Source organism: Bidens hawaiensis, unplaced genomic scaffold, assembly GCF_021521415.1.
Source record: "Bidens hawaiensis isolate Kalapana, Puna unplaced genomic scaffold, B.hawaiensis_p1.1 tig00028455_1, whole genome shotgun sequence".
Classification (NCBI taxonomy): domain Eukaryota; kingdom Viridiplantae; phylum Streptophyta; class Magnoliopsida; order Asterales; family Asteraceae; genus Bidens; species Bidens hawaiensis.
In genome coordinates this window covers 263,812-283,657 of record NW_027494637.1, presented here as the reverse complement: position 1 = coordinate 283,657, position 19,846 = coordinate 263,812, and the positions used below count along the sequence as shown (strand labels likewise).

The window sequence follows — 19,846 nt, the reverse complement described above, 5'->3', positions numbered from 1 at the left end:
TATAGTAACTCTCTTGATCAAACCCTACTTGGTATTGATCTATTTATAAAGTAACCCAAACTTAGCAAGTAAGAAAACTATTAAGTCCTAATTAAAACTTAATGAGCTAAGTCATCCCTACTAAGAAATGACCAAACCTTCAATCAACCCCTAATTTTCAAAGTCGTGATTAGGAAGGTCTTCAACTCCGAGCAATTCAGATATCTCTTTAAACTTGATATATGCGTGAGCTTTCTTGACTATGTTGACTTTTCAAGCTTTTCACTAATTAATGTGTTCAACTTCGATCTCGTCATCTTCAACACAACCCCTAATAAAGTGAAACATGGATTTAATGTAATTTATTCAACCATGAAAAACATGATTCTTTACGAGAGCTAGTAGACGTATCACATATCATCTATCTTTACATCTCCCCCAATAATCCTTGAAGCCAATCTGATTAATTCAGATTAATCATGATTAATATTAGATAATATCTGACTACTCAATCAGTGTTTATTGACTTTTCAAGCAACTTCCCTAAGGGGGTGTTTGACCTAGCTTTGATTTTTTTGCTTATGCTTATATATTAAAGTAGCTTATAGCTTATTTTCTATTATTTGATAAGCTTTTTTTAAGTCTTTGGATTAGCTTATATTCTACAAGTTAATTATGTGTCTTAATAAGTTGTTAAATTCACCATTGTTTAATTTGTTAGAGTAATAAATTGCTTCAATAATTACTAATCCACTATCATTTGAGTATAAATGAGTAACTTACACTCTTATACAAATAAGCTTCTTCAAATAAACTAAAAAATCATTTTCAAATAAGCTTTTCAAAATTAGCTTATATAAGCTAATAAGCATAAATTTAAAAAGTTAAACCAAACACCAAGTTAAAGTTATTTTGTTAAAAAAAAAAACCTATAAGCTTTATTTAAAAAGCTATGCCAAACGTCCCCTAATTACATAAAAGTCATTCATTCATAAAAAGAAAAAAGAAGAAAGAAAAAGAAAAACTTAGAAATCTAAGGCTGAGGGGTGTGGGGGGCTCTAACGGGGGCGCGAGTGGGGGCTCCAGCCAATAATATTGTGACGTGTGGCAGAGAGAGAAACTGGATAAGATGGGTGTTGGAGCCCCCGCTGGAGCCCCTGGCCCTGGTGTGGAGGGGCTCCAGCGGATTTTTTTTTTATTTTTTTATAAATATATTCAAAAAACGTATTATTAAAAAAACTCATAAATTATTAAAAAAACACACATTAAAAAAAAACACATTAATATCTAAAAATAAAATAAAAATTAAAGTACTAAAAAAACATTATTCTTATTCTTCGGCTTGGTCTTCTTCGATCAACCTCTTTCGGATACGTTCCTTTTGCTTTTCCATCAGCAGTTGATCGACCGGATTTAGGTTACTGAAGTCTCTTGTAAGGAAGTCCAAATATCTCATTCGACTTTTTTCCTTTTTGTCATTAGAGACCACCTCCATGGTTTTGTTGAATTTATTGAGGGATTCAACAAGATCGACGATGTTTACGGCTCCCCCCTCAGCCGGTTTTTTCCCCTTGGCGTCCCGTCCCAATGGCCGCCTCCTCGGCGGTGAAGACGTTTCCTCCCCCACAATGTTTAGGTCGAATCCAACGCGGCAATCCGACCCGGCAGAAGTGCTATACGCTCCAGACGAACTAGTTTTAGTCCGTTTCGGCCCTACTTCCGCATCATGGTCCGGCGCCACAAGCTCAACCCACTTGGAACACCTTTTCAACCTCTCCCACAACTTTAAATCGTCCCACGTCTTCACCGTCCCATACCTCCGCAAACACTCATGCATCCACTCTTCGACAGTGAAATTGTAAACCGCCAAATCATCACTGCCACTTGGTCTCATACGACCGGCGTTCCTGTTGAAAAGATTAGTAAACAAGCCGACAAATTTTCTGATTTCGGACCACCGACCCGAAATCATATCGGCGTTTCGCTCTGTACTCCCAACGAGCGTATAGAACGTCTCCCTAACCTTTGTCCAAAAAACCTTGCTTTTTTGGTAGTCGGCTGCAAAATGAATAATTAAATTAGATTTCCAGTTAACTTTTTTATTTAACTTTTTTATTAAAAATCATTTTTAAAAACGTTAAAACAATTACCGCAACGCCGATCCTCAGAAATGACTATCCAAGCCCGACACAAGGCTTCCTTCTCATCCGATGACCACGGAGTGGTTTTCCGTTTCATCCTCGGAGTCGAAGCCGGTCCCGGCCCGTCCGTTGCAAGTTGTTTTTTCCGGTGGACGCGTCTTCTTGCTCCCGTAGCATCACCGTGTGATTCTTGTGTCTCTGGAACAACAAAGTTAGGAGACGGTTGTATGTTGGATGGTTGAAAGCCGGATGTTTCTTGCGGCCCCGTATAAAACATCGATTGGTCTGGTGACGACCATAAATCGTCGTAACTATAATCTGAATCTAGGTTTGGGTACCAATTTCCAGACATTTTTGGGTATTATATAGGAGATTGGGATATTATATATGAGTTTGGAGATTGAAGTTGTGTTTGATATGGTTGAAATGGGTTGATTTTGGGGTATTATATAGGAGTTTTTAAAGATTTTTTTAAAAAAAAAACCGAGCTCAACGGCTCTTTTGAGCGGGCCCACCAGCTTTTCCTCTCTCTTCTCCCGCGACCACACTCACGCCTGCCTGGATTTTCGCGCTCGCGCCCTGGTGGTGTGGGGTTAGCGCCTGGGGGCGCGAGCGGAGGGGCTCACGCGCCCAGGTTAGCACCCCACACCCATCAGCCTAAGGAAGCCAAGTTGACAGTGACAGTGACCAATTTGACCCATCACTCCCATCTTCTCTTTCTCTTTCTCTTTCTCTTTCTCTTTCTCTTCCGAAACGGTCACCAAAAACCCTTTTACCCATTAATAACATATTGTTTGTAATTGTAATCATATAATATATTATTTGTCTTCAAAATAATTTGAACAATATGGAACGTGAATCGAACCCAGCAGAATCAACAACCCACAAAGCCGACAAACAAAAAGGCAAAAAGTTAAGATCCAAAATCGAGCCTTTTGTACCCCACGGCGACCACAATGCCAGAGATTTGAGATCCTGGGCTAAACGAACCGGCTTTGTTTCCATCTTTTCCGGCGAAGTTGGCTCTTCAAGCTCCGTTCACGGTGGTGGTTCTTCAGTGCCGCCGAGGGTTGCAAATGAGTCTGAAATTGGACCGGAGTTGAACCCAAATTGGAATAATAATAATAATACTAATAATAATGAGAGTGAACCCATTTTACAAGAAAGAGATGAAGATCGTGGAACTGGAAATGTTGGTGGTCCAGTTATTATGGAGAATAATAATAATAATAATAATAATAATAATAATAATAATAATAATAATAATAAAGATGATGAAGAAGAAGTGATTGATATAAAGTATCCTGGAGGTGATGAAGGAGATTTTGGTCATTTTGGAGCACAAAATCCACCTGAAATGAAATGTGGAATCAGAGATAATCCTGGTTTAGGTTTGTTTTTGTTTTTTTTAAATGATTTTTTTTACTAGTTTTGAATGTTGAATGATAAATTATTATTATTATTGCGTTGTGTTTATTAAACTTACAAGAATCTAGTAGTTGATCATGTTCAAAGCAGCGTTTTTATATGTAATTTTTCAAAATTATTTTTATATAGTTTTTCAAAATAACTCTAATCTTTCAAATCCTTCAAAAAATTTTGGCCCGCTTTGACCGACTACTGATTTTAGGGTCTGATTACATGAAATCAAATCGATAAGCCACCGAGTAATTCCGACTTTTACAACACTGGTTGAAAGTAAACCTATATGCTAGATCTGTTTGTGTTCAATCTAGCAAATGCATATATTTATTGAATTTGAATTTCAGTTTAGGCAAACTGGATTTTAGTACTTTTAAGAAATATAATCACTCTTGCCACTTCTGAATCCTTTTCTTTAGCATATATTTATATCTTTAATAATTGGTAATATCTTGTATGCTGATTTGATGCTGATTATAAGTAAACTAATTAACACAAAACTTTATGCTTAACATTTACATGAAAAAGATTATTTTTTCGTTAACAATTCTGATTATTCCATAATATGCTTCTTCTTTATACTGTGATTCACCTTGGTAGCAAAAGTGAAAGTTATAAGCGTGACTTACCAATTTGCGAGTATAAATTATTATCGGCCAATGAGTCACAGTTCGGAATATTAAAATCCAGTTTGTCTTCTTTTTATAATCAATCATATGTTATTGCTGACTTAAATTCATTGTTTTATGCAATGCAGTCCCACTCATGTACTACGGTATGCAGCACTACCTCTCACTCGCGGGTTCACTAGTTTTCGTCCCCTTGATCATTGTCCCCGCCATGGGTGGCACTGATGTCAGCCACTCTTCCTTTCCCTTTCAGTTAATGAAAAATTCATAAATAACTGTTACGAGTTTGAACATTTTATATTTTGTTTCTAACAGAAGGACACTGCCACTGTAATCTCCACAATTATGCTGGTTTCTGGTTTAACCACAATCTTGCACTCGTACTTTGGGACGCGGTTACCATTGGTTCAGGGTAGTTCATTCGTGTTTTTGGCTCCTGCTTTAGTTATCATTAATGCGCATGAATACCGAAATCTTTCTGAAAATGTAAGTTTTTTTATTTTACTTATTTATTCCCTTCACGTGCATCTTAAATAACCTTCTATAATACAGAAATTTAGACACATAATGAGGGAGCTACAAGGGGCTATAATTGTTAGCTCAATCTTTCAATGCATTATTGGATTGAGCGGTTTAATGTCCTTGTTATTAAGGTAAATACTTTAATGATAAGCTGTCAATATCTTTATACTTTGAAATAAAATAGACAGTTGAGTGAGTTAGTTTAAATTATTCACTGCAGGTTGATTAATCCGGTTGTGGTTGCACCAACTATTGGAGCTGTGGGGCTGGCGTTTTTCAGTTATGGTTTCCCGCTAGCTGGTAGTTGTGTTGAGATTAGTGTTCCTCAGATACTATTGGTGCTTATTTTTTCTCTGGTAAGCGTGTATAACATTTTTTTGCCTAATTAGTTTGTTAGAACTTCAATGTTATAGTTTTGCTTCCTTTTTGTAGCACCTCCGGGGAGTATCTGTTTTTGGAAACCGTGTATTCCAAGTATACGCGGTACGTATCATAAATTATTTCGTTTTTTCTTCGTTTTTATGTCTGATAAATAATATTGATGCTAACAATATTAATCTTTGTACAGGTCCCTTTGAGCATTGTAATTATATGGGTGTACGCGTGTTTCTTGACAGCTGGCGGTGCATACGACTACAAAGGGTGTAGCCCAGACATACCTATTTCCAATATGTTAACCGATTCATGTATTAAGCACGCGTATACGATGAAGCATTGCAGGACAGATGCATCTAATGCATGGGAAACTGCTGACTGGATTAGGATACCTTACCCTTTGCAATGGGGTATCCCTATCTTTCATCTAAGAACCTTCATCATCATGATCATTGTGTCTTTTGTGGCATCGGTTGACTCGGTAACTGCTAAATATAGATTGTTACTAGTCATTATTAAGTTTAATTGTCTTTAGCCCACAGGCCCGTTATAGGTCTGTTTAGGGTTTCTGGTCTCATATATTTTGAGGGTTCCCCCTCCATTGTAATTACAAGCCGAACGTTCAGTGAACAGTTCGTCAACTATTGGGCGGGAAGTTTATTTATGTTCGTGTATTTAACAAACGAACGTACATGAACAAAAGTTTGGTTGGCTTTTGGTTGGATCATCTATGTTCGTGAAAGTTTGCTTACGGTTGCTTATTTGAATTCTTTTATGCTCAGTAATATGAATCATTTAAAGTTGTTTTGGCCCATTACAACCTAGTCTAGTTTTAATAACTTTTTAGGCCCAGCATGTTGTTCTCATTACTTGTAGCTGGTTTTAGCCAAGTTATGTTCGTTCATCTGTGTTCAGTTATGTTCATTCCTGAACCATTTGTTTATACTGTTAACGAACGAACATAAACGAACATGAAGATGCTCATTTTCTGAACTGGCAAAAACAAGAAAACCTTGTTTGTCTTATTGACCGTTTGTTCGGTTAAAGTTAAGCGAATGAACACAAACACACTCTGTTCATGTTCGTTTATAAGCCTACTTTTAGAGTAATTAAATCAAATATAATATACAAAGCGCATATGTTCAAGTTTAGATTTAATTCTTATGTTGTCTTTTTTTAAAGGTTGGGACGTATTATTCGGCATCAATGCATATTAATGGAAAACCTCCTACACGAGGTGTTGTAAGTAGAGGAATCGGTTTGGAAGGCTTTTGTAGTGTATTGGCTGGCCTCTGGGGCACGGGAGGCGGGTCAACAACTTTGACTGAAAATGCTCACACGGTTGCCATCACAAAGGTGGCTAGTAGACGGGCTGTGGAGGTGGGAGCGGTTATCTTAATCGTCTTCTCTTTCATTGGTATATCTATATTCTCTTAATTTTTTAATAACATTCAGGGCAAATTACAGTATTTGTGCTTTATGTTACAAAAAATGTGTCCTTTAACTTCAATAAGTACAAAAATGTCCTTGAAGTCATATGTTGTCACACTTTTCATCCTTTCTGCTAATAACATTGGACTTTTTGTTAAGTTTTAAGGTAAAAATTGTTTTCGAAGATTATATTTTTGTCACACTTTTTGTTCTTTCCACTAATATACATTAGATAATAAGGTAAACTTAAGGGGAAATGAAAGGACACGACTTGCGAGTTATCCATAAAAAAAGATGTAAACTAGAACGAACTCAACATTTATTAATGTTTAAATGAATTGAATCTGATATTTAATGAGATATTATTATATCAGGTAAAGTTGGTGCGATTCTTGCTTCTATACCGCAAGCGTTGGCTGCTTCTTTGTTGTGCTTCGTGTGGGCCCTAGTTGTGGCATTAGGGCTCTCGACATTGCGGTATACTCACACCGCAAGCTTCAGAAATATAATGATAGTTGGTGTCTCTCTTTTTATTGGTTTATCTTTACCGGCATATTTTCAACAATATCAACCAGAAACCGCCTTTATTCTTCCCGGTTACTTCATTCCTTACTCAGCAGCATCAGACGGGCCGATTCACTCTGGAAATAAACAGGTGTGTTTATTTGTATCGTTTTCTGGTTTTGAAGTTAACGTGTTTGACCAAGTCAACGTAAATTCAAGAATGTACCCCTGGAAAATCATGAAAATAGACGCTGACTTTTAACCGTGCCAAAATTAAACATATTAAAAGCAACCAATAAGAAAACACCACATAAGTAGAGCCGGATAAGAAGACTTGAATTACGGGTGTAAACGAGCCAAAAAGGCTCATGAGCTACTCGAGATCGGCTCTGTAACAACATGAATCGATTGGAGCTTATATAAGCTCGAGCCTAATAAGTAAGCTTGTTTAGTAGACGAGACCAAGCTTCACTTATCGAGCCCGAGCTGCCTCGCGAGCCTTAACGAGCCTATTATTTATATGCTTTTTTTATTGAGTTAAATATATAATTATATTTATTACATATAAAAAGTAGTTAAAATAATATGTTAAAAAAATGTATATAAATTACCAAGTAAATAATGAACAAGCGCGATCAAGATCAAGCTTGAAAAACGGACTCACGAACCGAGCTCGAGCTTTAAAAAAGGAGCTCGATTTAGGCTCGGCTCATTTAAACACCTAACCTGAATTTAGAAGGCACGAAAATCTTTGAAAAGTACAACGGGGTCGACAAAACAAAGTAACAAACCAATCAAATCACTAAGTGTAAAGCGCCAGCTAATTCAGCCAGCGCTTTACACTATTATTGGTTTATTTTGTGAACCCAAAGTGTTTTACAAAGATTTTGTGCCTGCTAAATGCCTTCTTGGCTGCCTATGCTTATTTGGCCTTGTCTGTTTGGTTGGTTTTAGACATGCCTACCAATAAATGCTAAAAGTCAACGCTTATTTTTGCAAAACGTTGGGTCAAAATGCCTATTTGGGTGATTTTCCCACGTGTCTTGGTGAGGCGTTTAGTATGTAGACTGTTGTATCTAATATATATTACGTGTAATAATTTATTGCCAGTTTGATTTTATAATGAACGCGCTTCTATCAATGAACATGGTTGTGACACTATTGGTGGCAATAGTACTAGACGACACTGTACCTGGCGGCCAACAAGAACGGGGCGTGTACCGTTGGTCAACTTCTGATGACCTGTCCTCGGATCCGTCTTCTCTTGATGACTATAAGTTACCTAGCAAAGTTTCCAGAGTTTTCAAATGGGCTAAATGTTTGGATGCATGACTTTACATAAAAGTCAGCAGTCAATTTTGCTCTTGCCAACTCAGCATCAGCCTACATGTTCAAAAGGTGGATTGTATACACCACACAGTAGGCTAATTCTTTGATAAATATGATTACAGTTGAGTTTGCATTATTATGGTTCACATATATAGAATATCAAGAATGTTCATTTGATTGTTTTAGGATCCATATAGTGAACACATTGTGTAGTTACATATGGTTTATGCTAGATGGGAATTTTATTATTTGTTGTGCCATCCTTTTTATTGATTATCTTGTTTAATAGTTCTTCGTATTGTGATTTAACTAGTTAGCTTATTTAAGTCTAATTCAGGTTTAAGGGAGTTCTTTTTTCTTATAATATTTAAATCTAAATCTGAAGCCTGAAATTTAAAGGGATCTTGGTTTTTTGGTTTATCATGGGTTGGTTAATTCGTAAGATTAGTTAAAAAGAGTTTTATTTGGCTTTTATTTATATGTTTATGTAATTAGGTTTATTTGATATGTATTTTTTAGGGTTAGTCCAATTAGGGTCGGGTTATTTCTTCATCAAGACTGTATAGCTAATAAATCGGGTCGTCACATGGAATTGGTTTTGGTGTACTTTATGTTTTTGGGTTATAAATAATAAAGAGAGTTATATGAGTGTGATCATATTGTATATTTTGTGTTCGATCAAGGGTCAGATTTTCCAACAGTTTCTTCGCTTATGAGACTATAGATCCATAGCCTATGTGCCCAAAATCGGTTAACATACTACACAATATAAAACTATACACACTGTTTGATTCATCTCTAATAAAGGTCTTGGATTCAACTAACTTTTACCGGCATCTAATCCTAACCCTTGAAAACTACATACCAAACAAAAGTTGTGATTTATACACAATAGGGCTATTCATGGTTACCGGAAAAAACTATACACAATAGGGCTATTAGTGTGAGATAGGTTCTCATGGTTACCGGAAAAAAACTATACACAATAGGGCTATTCAAATAGCTCAAAGCGTGTTTGAAAAAAGCTTGGTTTGAGCCAACTGTTAGTAGCTCAATTGTTTGGCTAAATTAAACCCATGGATAAGCAAAACGGGTTAGTCAACAATCAACATGACTAATAGCCATCGCTACGTATAGTATTTGGCTATTTGCATTGAATTGTACTATTTATAAAGCATAATCCGGTCATATTTTATGATTAAGGGTATAATGTAATTAGTAGAGTTAAAATGTAAGTAGTAGTTGTGAATTCAGACTCGATTTCAATAATTATAAAGGGGAATCAAGTGAGATTTTTATTTATTATTCGTATGATTGAAGTAAATCACTATAAATATTACATTTGAAGACTTACGAAAATATAGCGTTAACTACATTTCCTAAGGGTATAAAGAGTATAACTCAAATTATGTAGGGGTTAATAATAAAACTAGACCTTTTTTATATAAACGTGTGTGTAAAGTATAAGTGAGAATGTAAAGATAGTGAAGTCTTTATTTACCCCACTACATGTCTGAACACAACATAGATTGTCTGAATTTAGATTGCAAATACAGAAAACAAGAACACGTAAACGTGGGGCATGGCCGTATCATAAATATATTTGCTACTCTCCTACCACGTTTCCTATTCCTACGGTTGCGATATAATTTTATTTTTTTGTAAATATCTACCTAATATTGTTAATATTGGTTACAAGAACTAAGCAAACAAAAGTGTCAAATATATTTAAAAAAAGAAAAAGAAGATAAGTATATGAACGATAATGTGACAGGAGTTCCAATGCGCAAAGCCACAACCGGACAACAAATTATTATCTCTTTTTTTTCAGTAAATGTTAAGTCTTTCGTCATGAACTACTATCACCAAAACACATTTAATTCTTGAATTTTATTCATTCTTAGCTTCACAAATAAAAGTTTACAATACGTTGGAAATATTCAAGGAAATATTTAAGGTTAATTATGAAGTCATGATATCTAATATATTTGCATAGGATAGACGTCATGTGTTGTTAAATCACTTGGTAAATATTTTCGTCACTATTTAGTAGTGGGAGGTCACAGGGCGGCCCAACGTTTCCGAATGCCTAAAGGTAGTTAAATTAATATTAGAGGCGTTGTTGAATATTTTCATCTTTTAATTTAAGTTACCCTTTTAAATGACCAAAATTAGTACTTTGGTTTTCATTTCGCAATGCCAAACGGCTTATTATCAAGTTTCAACTAACTTTTATTGTTTGATTGTTCAATATGAAGTGTCAACTTACGATTTTCTTTACCTAAATCTTATTAACATTTAACGGGAAATTAACAATCAATAACTCAAGAGTCAAATATTAACAATCAAAAATCAGATGTGGTGGTTCAGTACGTCTGAATTTGAATATGCAGAAAATGGTATATGTGAAGCCAGTAGTACATCTAGATAAATATTTCAAGTGTATTCCAAAAATAAATTTGGACTTAAGGTTTACGGGTATCATAGTTTTGCAAACAATTAATAGTTAATGGATCAATCTGATTTGTGAATGTTGGAAATTGGTACAAATGATTGATATTTGATGACTAATATTGCAAACATTTTATAGCTAATGTATAAACTTCTCAAGTTATAGTTTGGAAAACAAAAACATGGACAACAAGATTCGAACCCGCACATGGGAATCCACAAGATTTCTAGTCATGCCAGATAACCATTCTGCCAAGTACACTTAATGATTCAAACCACTAAATATAATATACATATCAATTTCATAACAATGCTAAAAACTTTAAATATTTATATTTCGCCGATAAAATATAAACTAGTTCTTTGATAAATATGATTACAGTATATCAAGAATGTTCATTTGTTTGTTTTAGGATCCATATAGAGAACACAACGTGTAGTTACATATGGTTTATGTTAGATGGGAATTTATTATTTGTTGTGCCATCATTTTTATTGATTACTAGTTTGTATCTCTCGTATTACGGGGTTCGTTTTATATTATTTGTTTTTAATATTTATTTATTTTTTAAAATTTTATTTTTTTATTGTATGAAAGTTAATAATATACTTATGGTTGATAAATTGTTTCACAAATAAATGAGATGTTATAACCCGTTTTAAAAGTTATATGGGTTTGATGAGACTCAAAACCCGTTTATTTTGTTCACTATAAAATTGGTTCTTTAATTATAAATTATATATATCTTTTTTAAAATAAATCATATATTAATTTTTAGTATATCCCTAAATTACATGATTTTTATATCAAATATTTGGTGAGATTAGTTTTTAATTTAATGAGATGTTATAATTCGTTTAAGAAATATATGAGTTTGATGAAACTCATACCCTTGAATTCGGGTCAAATGCATGAGAAACTTCCATTTAAAAATCAAGCAAATCTGGTGACTTCAAAAAATAGGGGAGCGTCCACATAGCGACACATAGGATTTTTATGTTTTCGTTTATATATATTATAGATTATCTTTTCTAGTAGTTCTTCATATTGTGATTTAACCAGTTAGCTTATTTTAGTCTAATTCAGGTTTAAGGGAGTTCTTTTCTTATAATATTTAAATCCAAATCTAAAAGTCTGAAATATAAAGGGATTTTTTTTGTTTATCATGGGTTGGTTAATTCGTTAGTTAGTTAAGTTAGTTAAGAGTTTAATTTGGCTTTTATTTATTTTTTATGTTAAGGTTTATTTAATATATATAGATAACCATGTGTTAGTTTAATTTATACACTTGTTAAGGTTAGAATCCAATAAGAGTCGCGCTATTTGTTCATAAAAAATGTATAGCTATAAATTGGGTCAGCACATGTAATGGGTTTGAGTGTACTTTAAATTTTTGGGTTATAAATAATAAAAAGAGTCAGATGAGTTTGTTCATATCGTGTGTTTTGTGTTTGATCAAGGGCCCAATTTTCTGACAGTGGCTTAGCTTAAATAAGACTATAGATCCATTCCCTATGTGCCCAAATCGGCTAACAGGCTACACAATATGAAACTATACACACGGTCTAATTCATCTCTAATAAAGGTCTTGTATTCAGCTAACTTATACCGGCTTCTAGTCTTAACCCATGAAAGATACATACCAAACAGAAGTTGTGATTTATGTTATCCCGTTAGTTTGCAGAGTATTAGTGGTCGTGTGAGATGGGTTATCTTATCTCATGGTTACCATAAAAAACTATACACAATAGGGCTATTCAAATAGCTTAAAGTGTGTTTGAAAAAATGCTTGGTTTGAGCCAACTGTTAGTAGCTCAATTGTTTAGCTAAATTAAACCCATCGATACCCAAAACGGGCTAGTCAACAATCGGCATGATTAATAGCGAGCGCTATGTATAGTATTTTGATATTTAAATTGAATTGTATTACTTATAAAGCAAAATCCAGTGATATTAAACTTATTTATTAATTATATTTATGATTAAGGGTATAACGTACCTATTAGAGTTAAAATGTTAGTAGCTCTGAATTTAGACTCGAATTCAATAATTATAAGGGCCATTCAAGTGAGATTTTTAATTATTATTCATATGATTGAAGTAAATCACTATAAATATTACATAAAAAATAAAATAAATTTAAAAACTTATGAAAATATAGTGTTAACATTTTCTAAGGGGGTATAAAGAGTATAATATAAATTATGTAAGGGTTGATAATAAAACTAGAACCTTTTATATAAACGTTTGTGTAAAGTATAAGAGAATGCGAAAATGATGTCTGAACATAACATAGAACTAGATTGTCTGAATTTAGATTGCAAATTCAGAAACAAGAACATGTAAACGTGGGGCATCGTCACATTATAAATATCATCGCTACTCCTCTACCACGTTTCCTATTCCTACAGCTGCGATATAATTTTTTTTATTTATTTATAACTATTTACCTAATATTGTTAATATTGGTGACAAGAACTAGGAAAACCAAAGTGTCAAATATATTTAAAATAAAGAAAAAGAAGATAAGTTTATGAATGATAATGTTGATAGTGAGAGTTTCAAATTCAATGGACAAAGCCACGATCTAATATGTATAATGTCGAATCACAAATATTTATATCTTTTTTTTTTTCAGTTTGTTAAGTCATTCGTCATAAACTACATCTATCACCAAAACACATTTAATTCTTGAATTTCATTCTTAGCTTCATAATAAAAGTTTACAATACATTGGAATTATTCAAGGAAGTATTTAAGGCTAATTATAAAGTCATGATATCTCATATATTTGCATAGGATATGTACTTACATTGGATATTTACGTCATGTAAGGCTAGATCACAACATTTTCGTCAGTCACTACTTAGTAGTGGGAGGTCCTAGGGTGGCCTAAAGTTTCTGAATGCCTAAAGCTAGTTAAATAATTTGAGGCCCCGCTAGTAAATATTTTCATCTAATTTAACTTTACCCTTTTTAAATGACCAAAATTAATACTTTTAGTTTTGATTTCACAATGACAAAGTCTTTATTATCAAGTTTCAACTAACTTTTATTGCCTAAATGTTCATTATCAAGTATCAACTTACGGTTTTCTTGCAAAATTAGTGATCGTGTGACATAGGTTATCTTATCTCATGGTTACCTGAAAAAAAAAACTATACACAATAAGGCTATTCAAATAGCTCAAAACGTGTTAAAAAAAAAAAGCTTGGTTTGAGCCAACAGTCAGTAGCGCAATTGTTTGGCTACATTAAACTCATGATATGCAAAAGTGGACCAGTCAACAATCGACGTGATTAATAACCAATGCTACGTATGGTATTTGGATATTCACATTGAATTGTACTATTTATAAAGCATAATCCAGTGATATTCAACTTATTTATTATTTATATTTATAAAGCATAATCCAGTAGTAGTTGTGAATTTAGACTCGATTTCAATAGTTATAAAGGGGATTTAAGTGAGATTTTTGTTTATTATTCGTATGATTAAGTAAATCACTATAAATATTACATAAAATATAAACTTTTGAAAACTTATAAAAATATAGCATTAACTAAATTTCCTAAGGGTATAAGGAGTATAACTCAAATTATGTAGGGGTTAATAATAAAACTAGACCTTTTTTTTATGTAAACGTGTGTGTAAAGTATTTAAGAATGTGAAGACACTAAAGTCTCTTTTTTATCCCACTACATGTCTGAACACAAAATCGTCTAAATTTTCAGAAAACAAGAACGTGGGGCATTGATATATTTGCTACTCTACCAGACTACCACGTTTCCTATTCCTACGGCATTTTACAAAGTCATCTACGTAACTTGTGGCGATGTATATCCATATGTGATACAACATAATTACCATGTAGGTGGGAAAATAAGCATTTTTATACTTTTGCAATGCAACTATCCTAGATATATATATATATATATATATATATATATATATATATATAATAAAATAATGAAAATGTATACGAAAAGATAAAGAGAAGTAAATACAATATTAAATGGAACCGAATGAACAGACAACTTTTGTTTTCTTCCCACATATAAAACCGAGTCTTCATCCCATTGCATGCATACCTTTACTTACATCCTCTCTCTCTCTCTCTCAATCTCGCCGGCGCCGGTGCCGGAGTCAGAAAGCTTGCTTCTGCATGCATGCATGTGCCACCTTCAACACTAATCTTTCTTGTTCTCTCATACCGTCACATTTTTCAAACTTGCATGTGTAATATTCCTTCTGCTAACTGTCGCCGGTGAACAGTAGTAATAATAATAATAATAATAATAATAATAATAATGGCTCCGGTGATGCTCACTTCTACCACCTCTGACCATAATAATAATAATAATAATATTCATGCAAACAGTATCGAAACCACTGATGGGTTCCAAACAGTATCGAAGACTAACTCGGGGTCATCCGAAGTGGTCGATGACTCAGCCATGCAACTGGCTGAGTTGACCGGGAAGTCGGTTGAGTCAGGTAACGAGTTAACTGCAAGCGGTGACCCGAAGACTGGTAGTTCTGGTGATAAGAAGAGTTGTAAGAAGAGAAGTGAAACAAAAAAATCAATATACAGAGGTGTTACAGGTATATTTATATATATGTAATGGTGTTTAATGTGTGCATTATCATATAATTGTATATGCTTACATCATTAATTCTAAGGTCGGCTTTTGATGTTTCGGGTTGAAACTGTTTAAATTTGACTTCAATTTGGTTTCACGGTCGGTTTTTTAAACATGTGTTTATGAATTTTTTAAACACAAGCATGCAAGAGTTTGGTTTACTTTTTATACTAGAAACCAGTTAGGAAAAAGGGCCTAGCTAGACCATAAGATGTTGTGACAACTGAAAAGTAACTTTTTTTATATTTTTAGATCTTTAAGCTATTTTAACTTTGATTATACAGTTCAAAGAAAAAAAACTTTGATTATAAATATGTTTTGACTTTTTTGGTTTTAAGTCAAGTCTTGTATCGATAATCAACACACAAACTAAACGAATAACTCTCGTTTATATTAATCAGAAAATATCACTCTAAAAACTGATTACAAACCCTCAAACCCTAACTCGGTTTGACTCTTGATGAACCCTAACTCGGTTACATCTAGATGAACCCTAACTTAGTTACATCTCGGTGTGCCTCTTGGATGAACCCTAACTCGGTTGCATCTCATACCACACAATCTCTAATGTCTAAGTGTCTAACCATACATCTGTTTATATAGACTAATCTAACTTGTTAGCCAAGACAATACCTATTATAATTACAATACAATTAGGAAACATAACCACTATGACCTACTTGTCAATATTGGTCTCTCAAGTTCACCGACTTGTGAATTGGAGTCCGAAATTACTTCCAACATTAAGAATATAATACAAGAAGCTGCTATTTTAAATAGAAGTTGTATTTACAATTGTGAGGATGGTTTGACTTACGATTTGATTTTCAAACCGTTTAAACTCCATATAGGACACCATCTTGTACTTTATTAAAGAGATGGCTATTGTGTGCAGACATAAGTGGACTGGTAGATACGAAGCGCATCTTTGGGATAACACCTATTGGAATGAAGCTCAAGCAAGGAGAGGACGTCAAGGTACTTAATTAATTTAAAACTTTGGAAGAAGATTTTATTTTATGAATATTATATTGCTTTTGTTAAAGAACTTGATAGCTGAAAAAAGGCAATGGTTATTCACACGCCCTTTTAATACACATATTATCTTTATGTACAACCTATAAAGGGTGTATGAATAACACATCACTGAAAAAATTTGAAACTAATATAGTAATTAAATTTATAAAATTGCTTTATGTATAGTTTAGTATTTTATATTCTCATTTGCTTTTGAGATGAGTTTAAATCGGGTTTCAAGTAACAAGCTTTCCAACTGTAATTGTACCCACCTAGCGGGATGGGTAACAAGCACGATTTTGTCCGATATCCGGGCATGAGACGAAGATTATCCAAATCCGTCGCATGTCGACTCATTGTCATCCTTATCTATAATGATCATGACATGTGCTTTAATTAGTAGTACGTACACATGCCTTTGCCTTTAACCTTTATAAATCTATTATATATATATTTTACTTTATAAAAACGTTTTATAGCATAGTACTCCCATTATCACATTAATTTTGTCATTTATTATAAAGTTATTGAAGTTATCTTACTATATTTTCTTAAAACATCTTGTAAAATAATACTCCGTAACTAAAAAGGAAAAAATGTCATAACATTTATGAAAAAATAAATTTATATAATTGTTAATTACTTTTATATTTTTTAACCATATGTTTTTATATATGTTGATCACTAATGCGAGCTAACGTTCATTGTTCATGTTCTTTCACTGATTTTATTTTGCTTGGTGGATGCGGTTGTTGTTACTTAACTTCCGATTTTCGGATCCACGGTGTACTTAGGTGAGTAAACTCTTCTTTTTTTTTTTCCTTTTTTTTTGCATCGGGTTGTAGTATTCTAATTAATCGCCTATAAGTTGGCAAGGCTTTACAAATTGCTAATGGAGTTTAGGTTAATAACTAATTAGGTGGTTATGACAAGGAGGAAAAGGCCGCAAGAGCATACGATTTGGCCGCTTTGAAGTACTGGGGGTCCAAGGCCATTATAAACTTTCCGGTAAATTAGCTTACAATGTGCTTTGTTATTGACTTGATATTGTTTATTCTTGGTGTTTGTCTAATCGCATGGTTTGAATCTGCTTCAAGGTTGCATATTATGCAAGAGAATTGGTAGAGATGAGATTCGTAAGCAAACAAGAATTCGTCGCTTCTTTAAGAAGGTTCAATATTGATTATTATATCGCTTTTAATGTTAACCCCTTGAAGGCAACCTGCCCAACTTAAGTTGTAGTTTACTTTATCCTATTAGTTAGCGGAGTATCGGTGGGGTCATGAGAATCTGAGATATTTTTTGTTTGGGTAGGAATAGCAATGGTTTTTCTAGGGGAGCCTCGATCTACCGAGGAGTAACGAGGCATCAACATCAAGGTCGTTGGCAAGCAAGGATTGGACGTGTTGCTGGAAACAAAGATCTCTACCTCGGGACATATGGTAAGTTATAACATCTTATTAAATGACTTGTTAAAATGTTAAGTTTGATCGTATTATTATTGTCTTTAACGATATGATGATATATTGCAGCGACTGAGCAGGAAGCTGCGGAGGCTTATGACATAGCAGCAATAAAATTTAAAGGTTTGAATGCGATGACAAATTTCGAGATCAATAGTTATGATGTAGAAGCAATTTTCCATAGCGCCTTTCCCGTTGATGGATCTTCAAAGAACCTAGAGGCGTCTAGTGCCGAGGTGGACCAGAATCCGTTTCTGGTTACCAACCAGTACTATCCGCCACCACAGCATTATGGTGGCGGTGGCGGTGGCGGTGGCGGTAATGAAGGTGGAAGCAGCATCAGTTTTGTTACTGTGCCACCAGTTTACGCGTTGCCATTTGATCAAAACTCAATATCTATGCATCATCAAAGTTTGTACCACCGTTGGTGTACCTCAAATTACCTGCGGTTCGATGGCTTTAATGTGGTATCCGGCTGAGTACTTGGTTTGGCCTAACCAGTAGTGCTGATATATGGGGCACTATATATGAACAAGACTTAATGATGTTTTCGGCTTCTGTTTTGATCGTTGAATGTTTTCTTTAATCTTTTGACTGATTTAGCTTTTTTGATCGTTGAATATTTTCCTTAATCTGATGACTGATATATCTTTTTTGATCGTTGAATATTTTCCTTAATCTGATGACTGATTTAGCTTTTTTAATCGTTGAATATTTTTCTTAATCTGATGACTGATTTAGCTTAGTGGCTGTTTTAGTATTAGTGCGTTAAGGGAGATAATGGTTTGGCTTCTGTTGTGTTGGTTATATGAAACACTAGTTTGAGCCCCGTGTATTACACGGGAAATTGATGATTATTTTAAAATTTGAACATTAATCAAAATACAATTGACAATACAATTATCATATATTGTTAATAAAAGTACAATTTATATTAAAATTATAGGAATTACTAAAGAAACATTACGCGAGTATTTACTAATAAGAAAAAATTACTTGTACAATATGTTTGTGGTCAATATACCTAGTTTGTCAATAATCAAAAATAGTCAATGCCTACCTGTAAATCTTGACAAAGCGATATAGATGTTCGTGTGAAAACAAGGGTTCTTTCAAGTACAAGCCAACCATATATAAATTATAATAAAATAAGATTATGTATTAAATCTTAATCTTAAATATATATAAACGAAATTTTCTTAAATTCTCTCAAACCACCAGATTGCTTTATTTGTAAATGAAGGTTCATCATGCATTTAAACTGAATTCACGGGTATGGGTGTCACCAAACTCAAATAGCCTTTTAAACGGGTTATGACATTCCATTATATTAAAAATTAATCTCATCAAATATTTTTTAGTATCCGGTTTTTTTAAAGATACTATTTATAATTAAGAAACAATCTTATAGTACAAAAAATGGGTCATGGGTCTCACCAAATCCATATAGCTTTTTTAAACCGGGTTATAATATTTCATTTATTTGTGAAACCCTTTCATTATCAAATCATAAGTATTTAAATAACTTCCTTACAATAAATAAAATTAAAATTTAATAAAATATATTAATATTATAAATGAATAATATAAAACAATCCCGTATTACAGAGAATAAAAGCTAGTTATATATATATATATATATATATATAATAACTAAGAAAAGAACATGATTCTAGCCTTCCAAACCAAACCAAAAGAATAAATTTAAATGGTTCGTATGTCGATAAACAAATTTATGATATTAAAGTCAATGTATATAATGAAAATTTTTAAAGAAGAAAATATTTTAATTGACTCTTATTTTATATACCTGAAAATATTAAAATAATAATAATAATAATAAAGCAATGTTCCGACCACTTCAATCCCATTTTGCTTGTTCTTTTTCTATAGCTAAATTGCTTCATTTTATTACTTAAGGATAAATATGATGTTAAAA

At 33.3% G+C, this 19,846-nt stretch overlaps 2 protein-coding genes across 2 annotated transcripts; both read left to right on the top strand.

Annotated features, from left to right (window-relative positions):
- Window positions 1-2,967: 2,967 nt before the first annotated feature.
- On the top strand, window positions 2,968-8,419 carry LOC143577019 (nucleobase-ascorbate transporter 11-like). Its single transcript, XM_077060972.1, has 10 exons — window positions 2,968-3,511; window positions 4,300-4,397; window positions 4,487-4,657; window positions 4,724-4,824; window positions 4,914-5,049; window positions 5,126-5,176; window positions 5,262-5,549; window positions 6,251-6,485; window positions 6,874-7,154; window positions 8,114-8,419. Exons 1-10 carry the CDS (start codon window positions 2,968-2,970, stop codon window positions 8,333-8,335), a joined length of 2,127 nt encoding a protein of 708 aa, XP_076917087.1. The 3' UTR covers window positions 8,336-8,419.
- A 6,675-nt stretch (window positions 8,420-15,094) lies between these two features.
- On the top strand, window positions 15,095-18,386 carry LOC143576999 (AP2-like ethylene-responsive transcription factor AIL7). Its single transcript, XM_077060955.1, has 6 exons — window positions 15,095-15,389; window positions 16,323-16,405; window positions 17,360-17,452; window positions 17,542-17,615; window positions 17,759-17,886; window positions 17,977-18,386. Exons 1-6 carry the CDS (start codon window positions 15,095-15,097, stop codon window positions 18,384-18,386), a joined length of 1,083 nt encoding a protein of 360 aa, XP_076917070.1.
- Window positions 18,387-19,846: the final 1,460 nt, after the last annotated feature.

Excerpts from the sequence above, each read along its gene's own strand:
- LOC143577019 (XM_077060972.1), top strand. The coding sequence starts at position 2,968 with ATGGAACGTGAATCGAACCCAGCAGAATCAACAACCCACAAAGCCGAC. Across the intron at positions 5,177-5,261 it reads GTGTATTCCAAGTATACGCG|GTCCCTTTGAGCATTGTAAT; the intron begins GTACGTATCATA and ends ATCTTTGTACAG. Across the intron at positions 5,550-6,250 it reads TTGTGGCATCGGTTGACTCG|GTTGGGACGTATTATTCGGC; the intron begins GTAACTGCTAAA and ends CTTTTTTTAAAG.
- LOC143576999 (XM_077060955.1), top strand. The coding sequence starts at position 15,095 with ATGGCTCCGGTGATGCTCACTTCTACCACCTCTGACCATAATAATAAT. Across the intron at positions 15,390-16,322 it reads AATATACAGAGGTGTTACAG|ACATAAGTGGACTGGTAGAT; the intron begins GTATATTTATAT and ends TATTGTGTGCAG. Across the intron at positions 17,887-17,976 it reads TCTCTACCTCGGGACATATG|CGACTGAGCAGGAAGCTGCG; the intron begins GTAAGTTATAAC and ends GATATATTGCAG.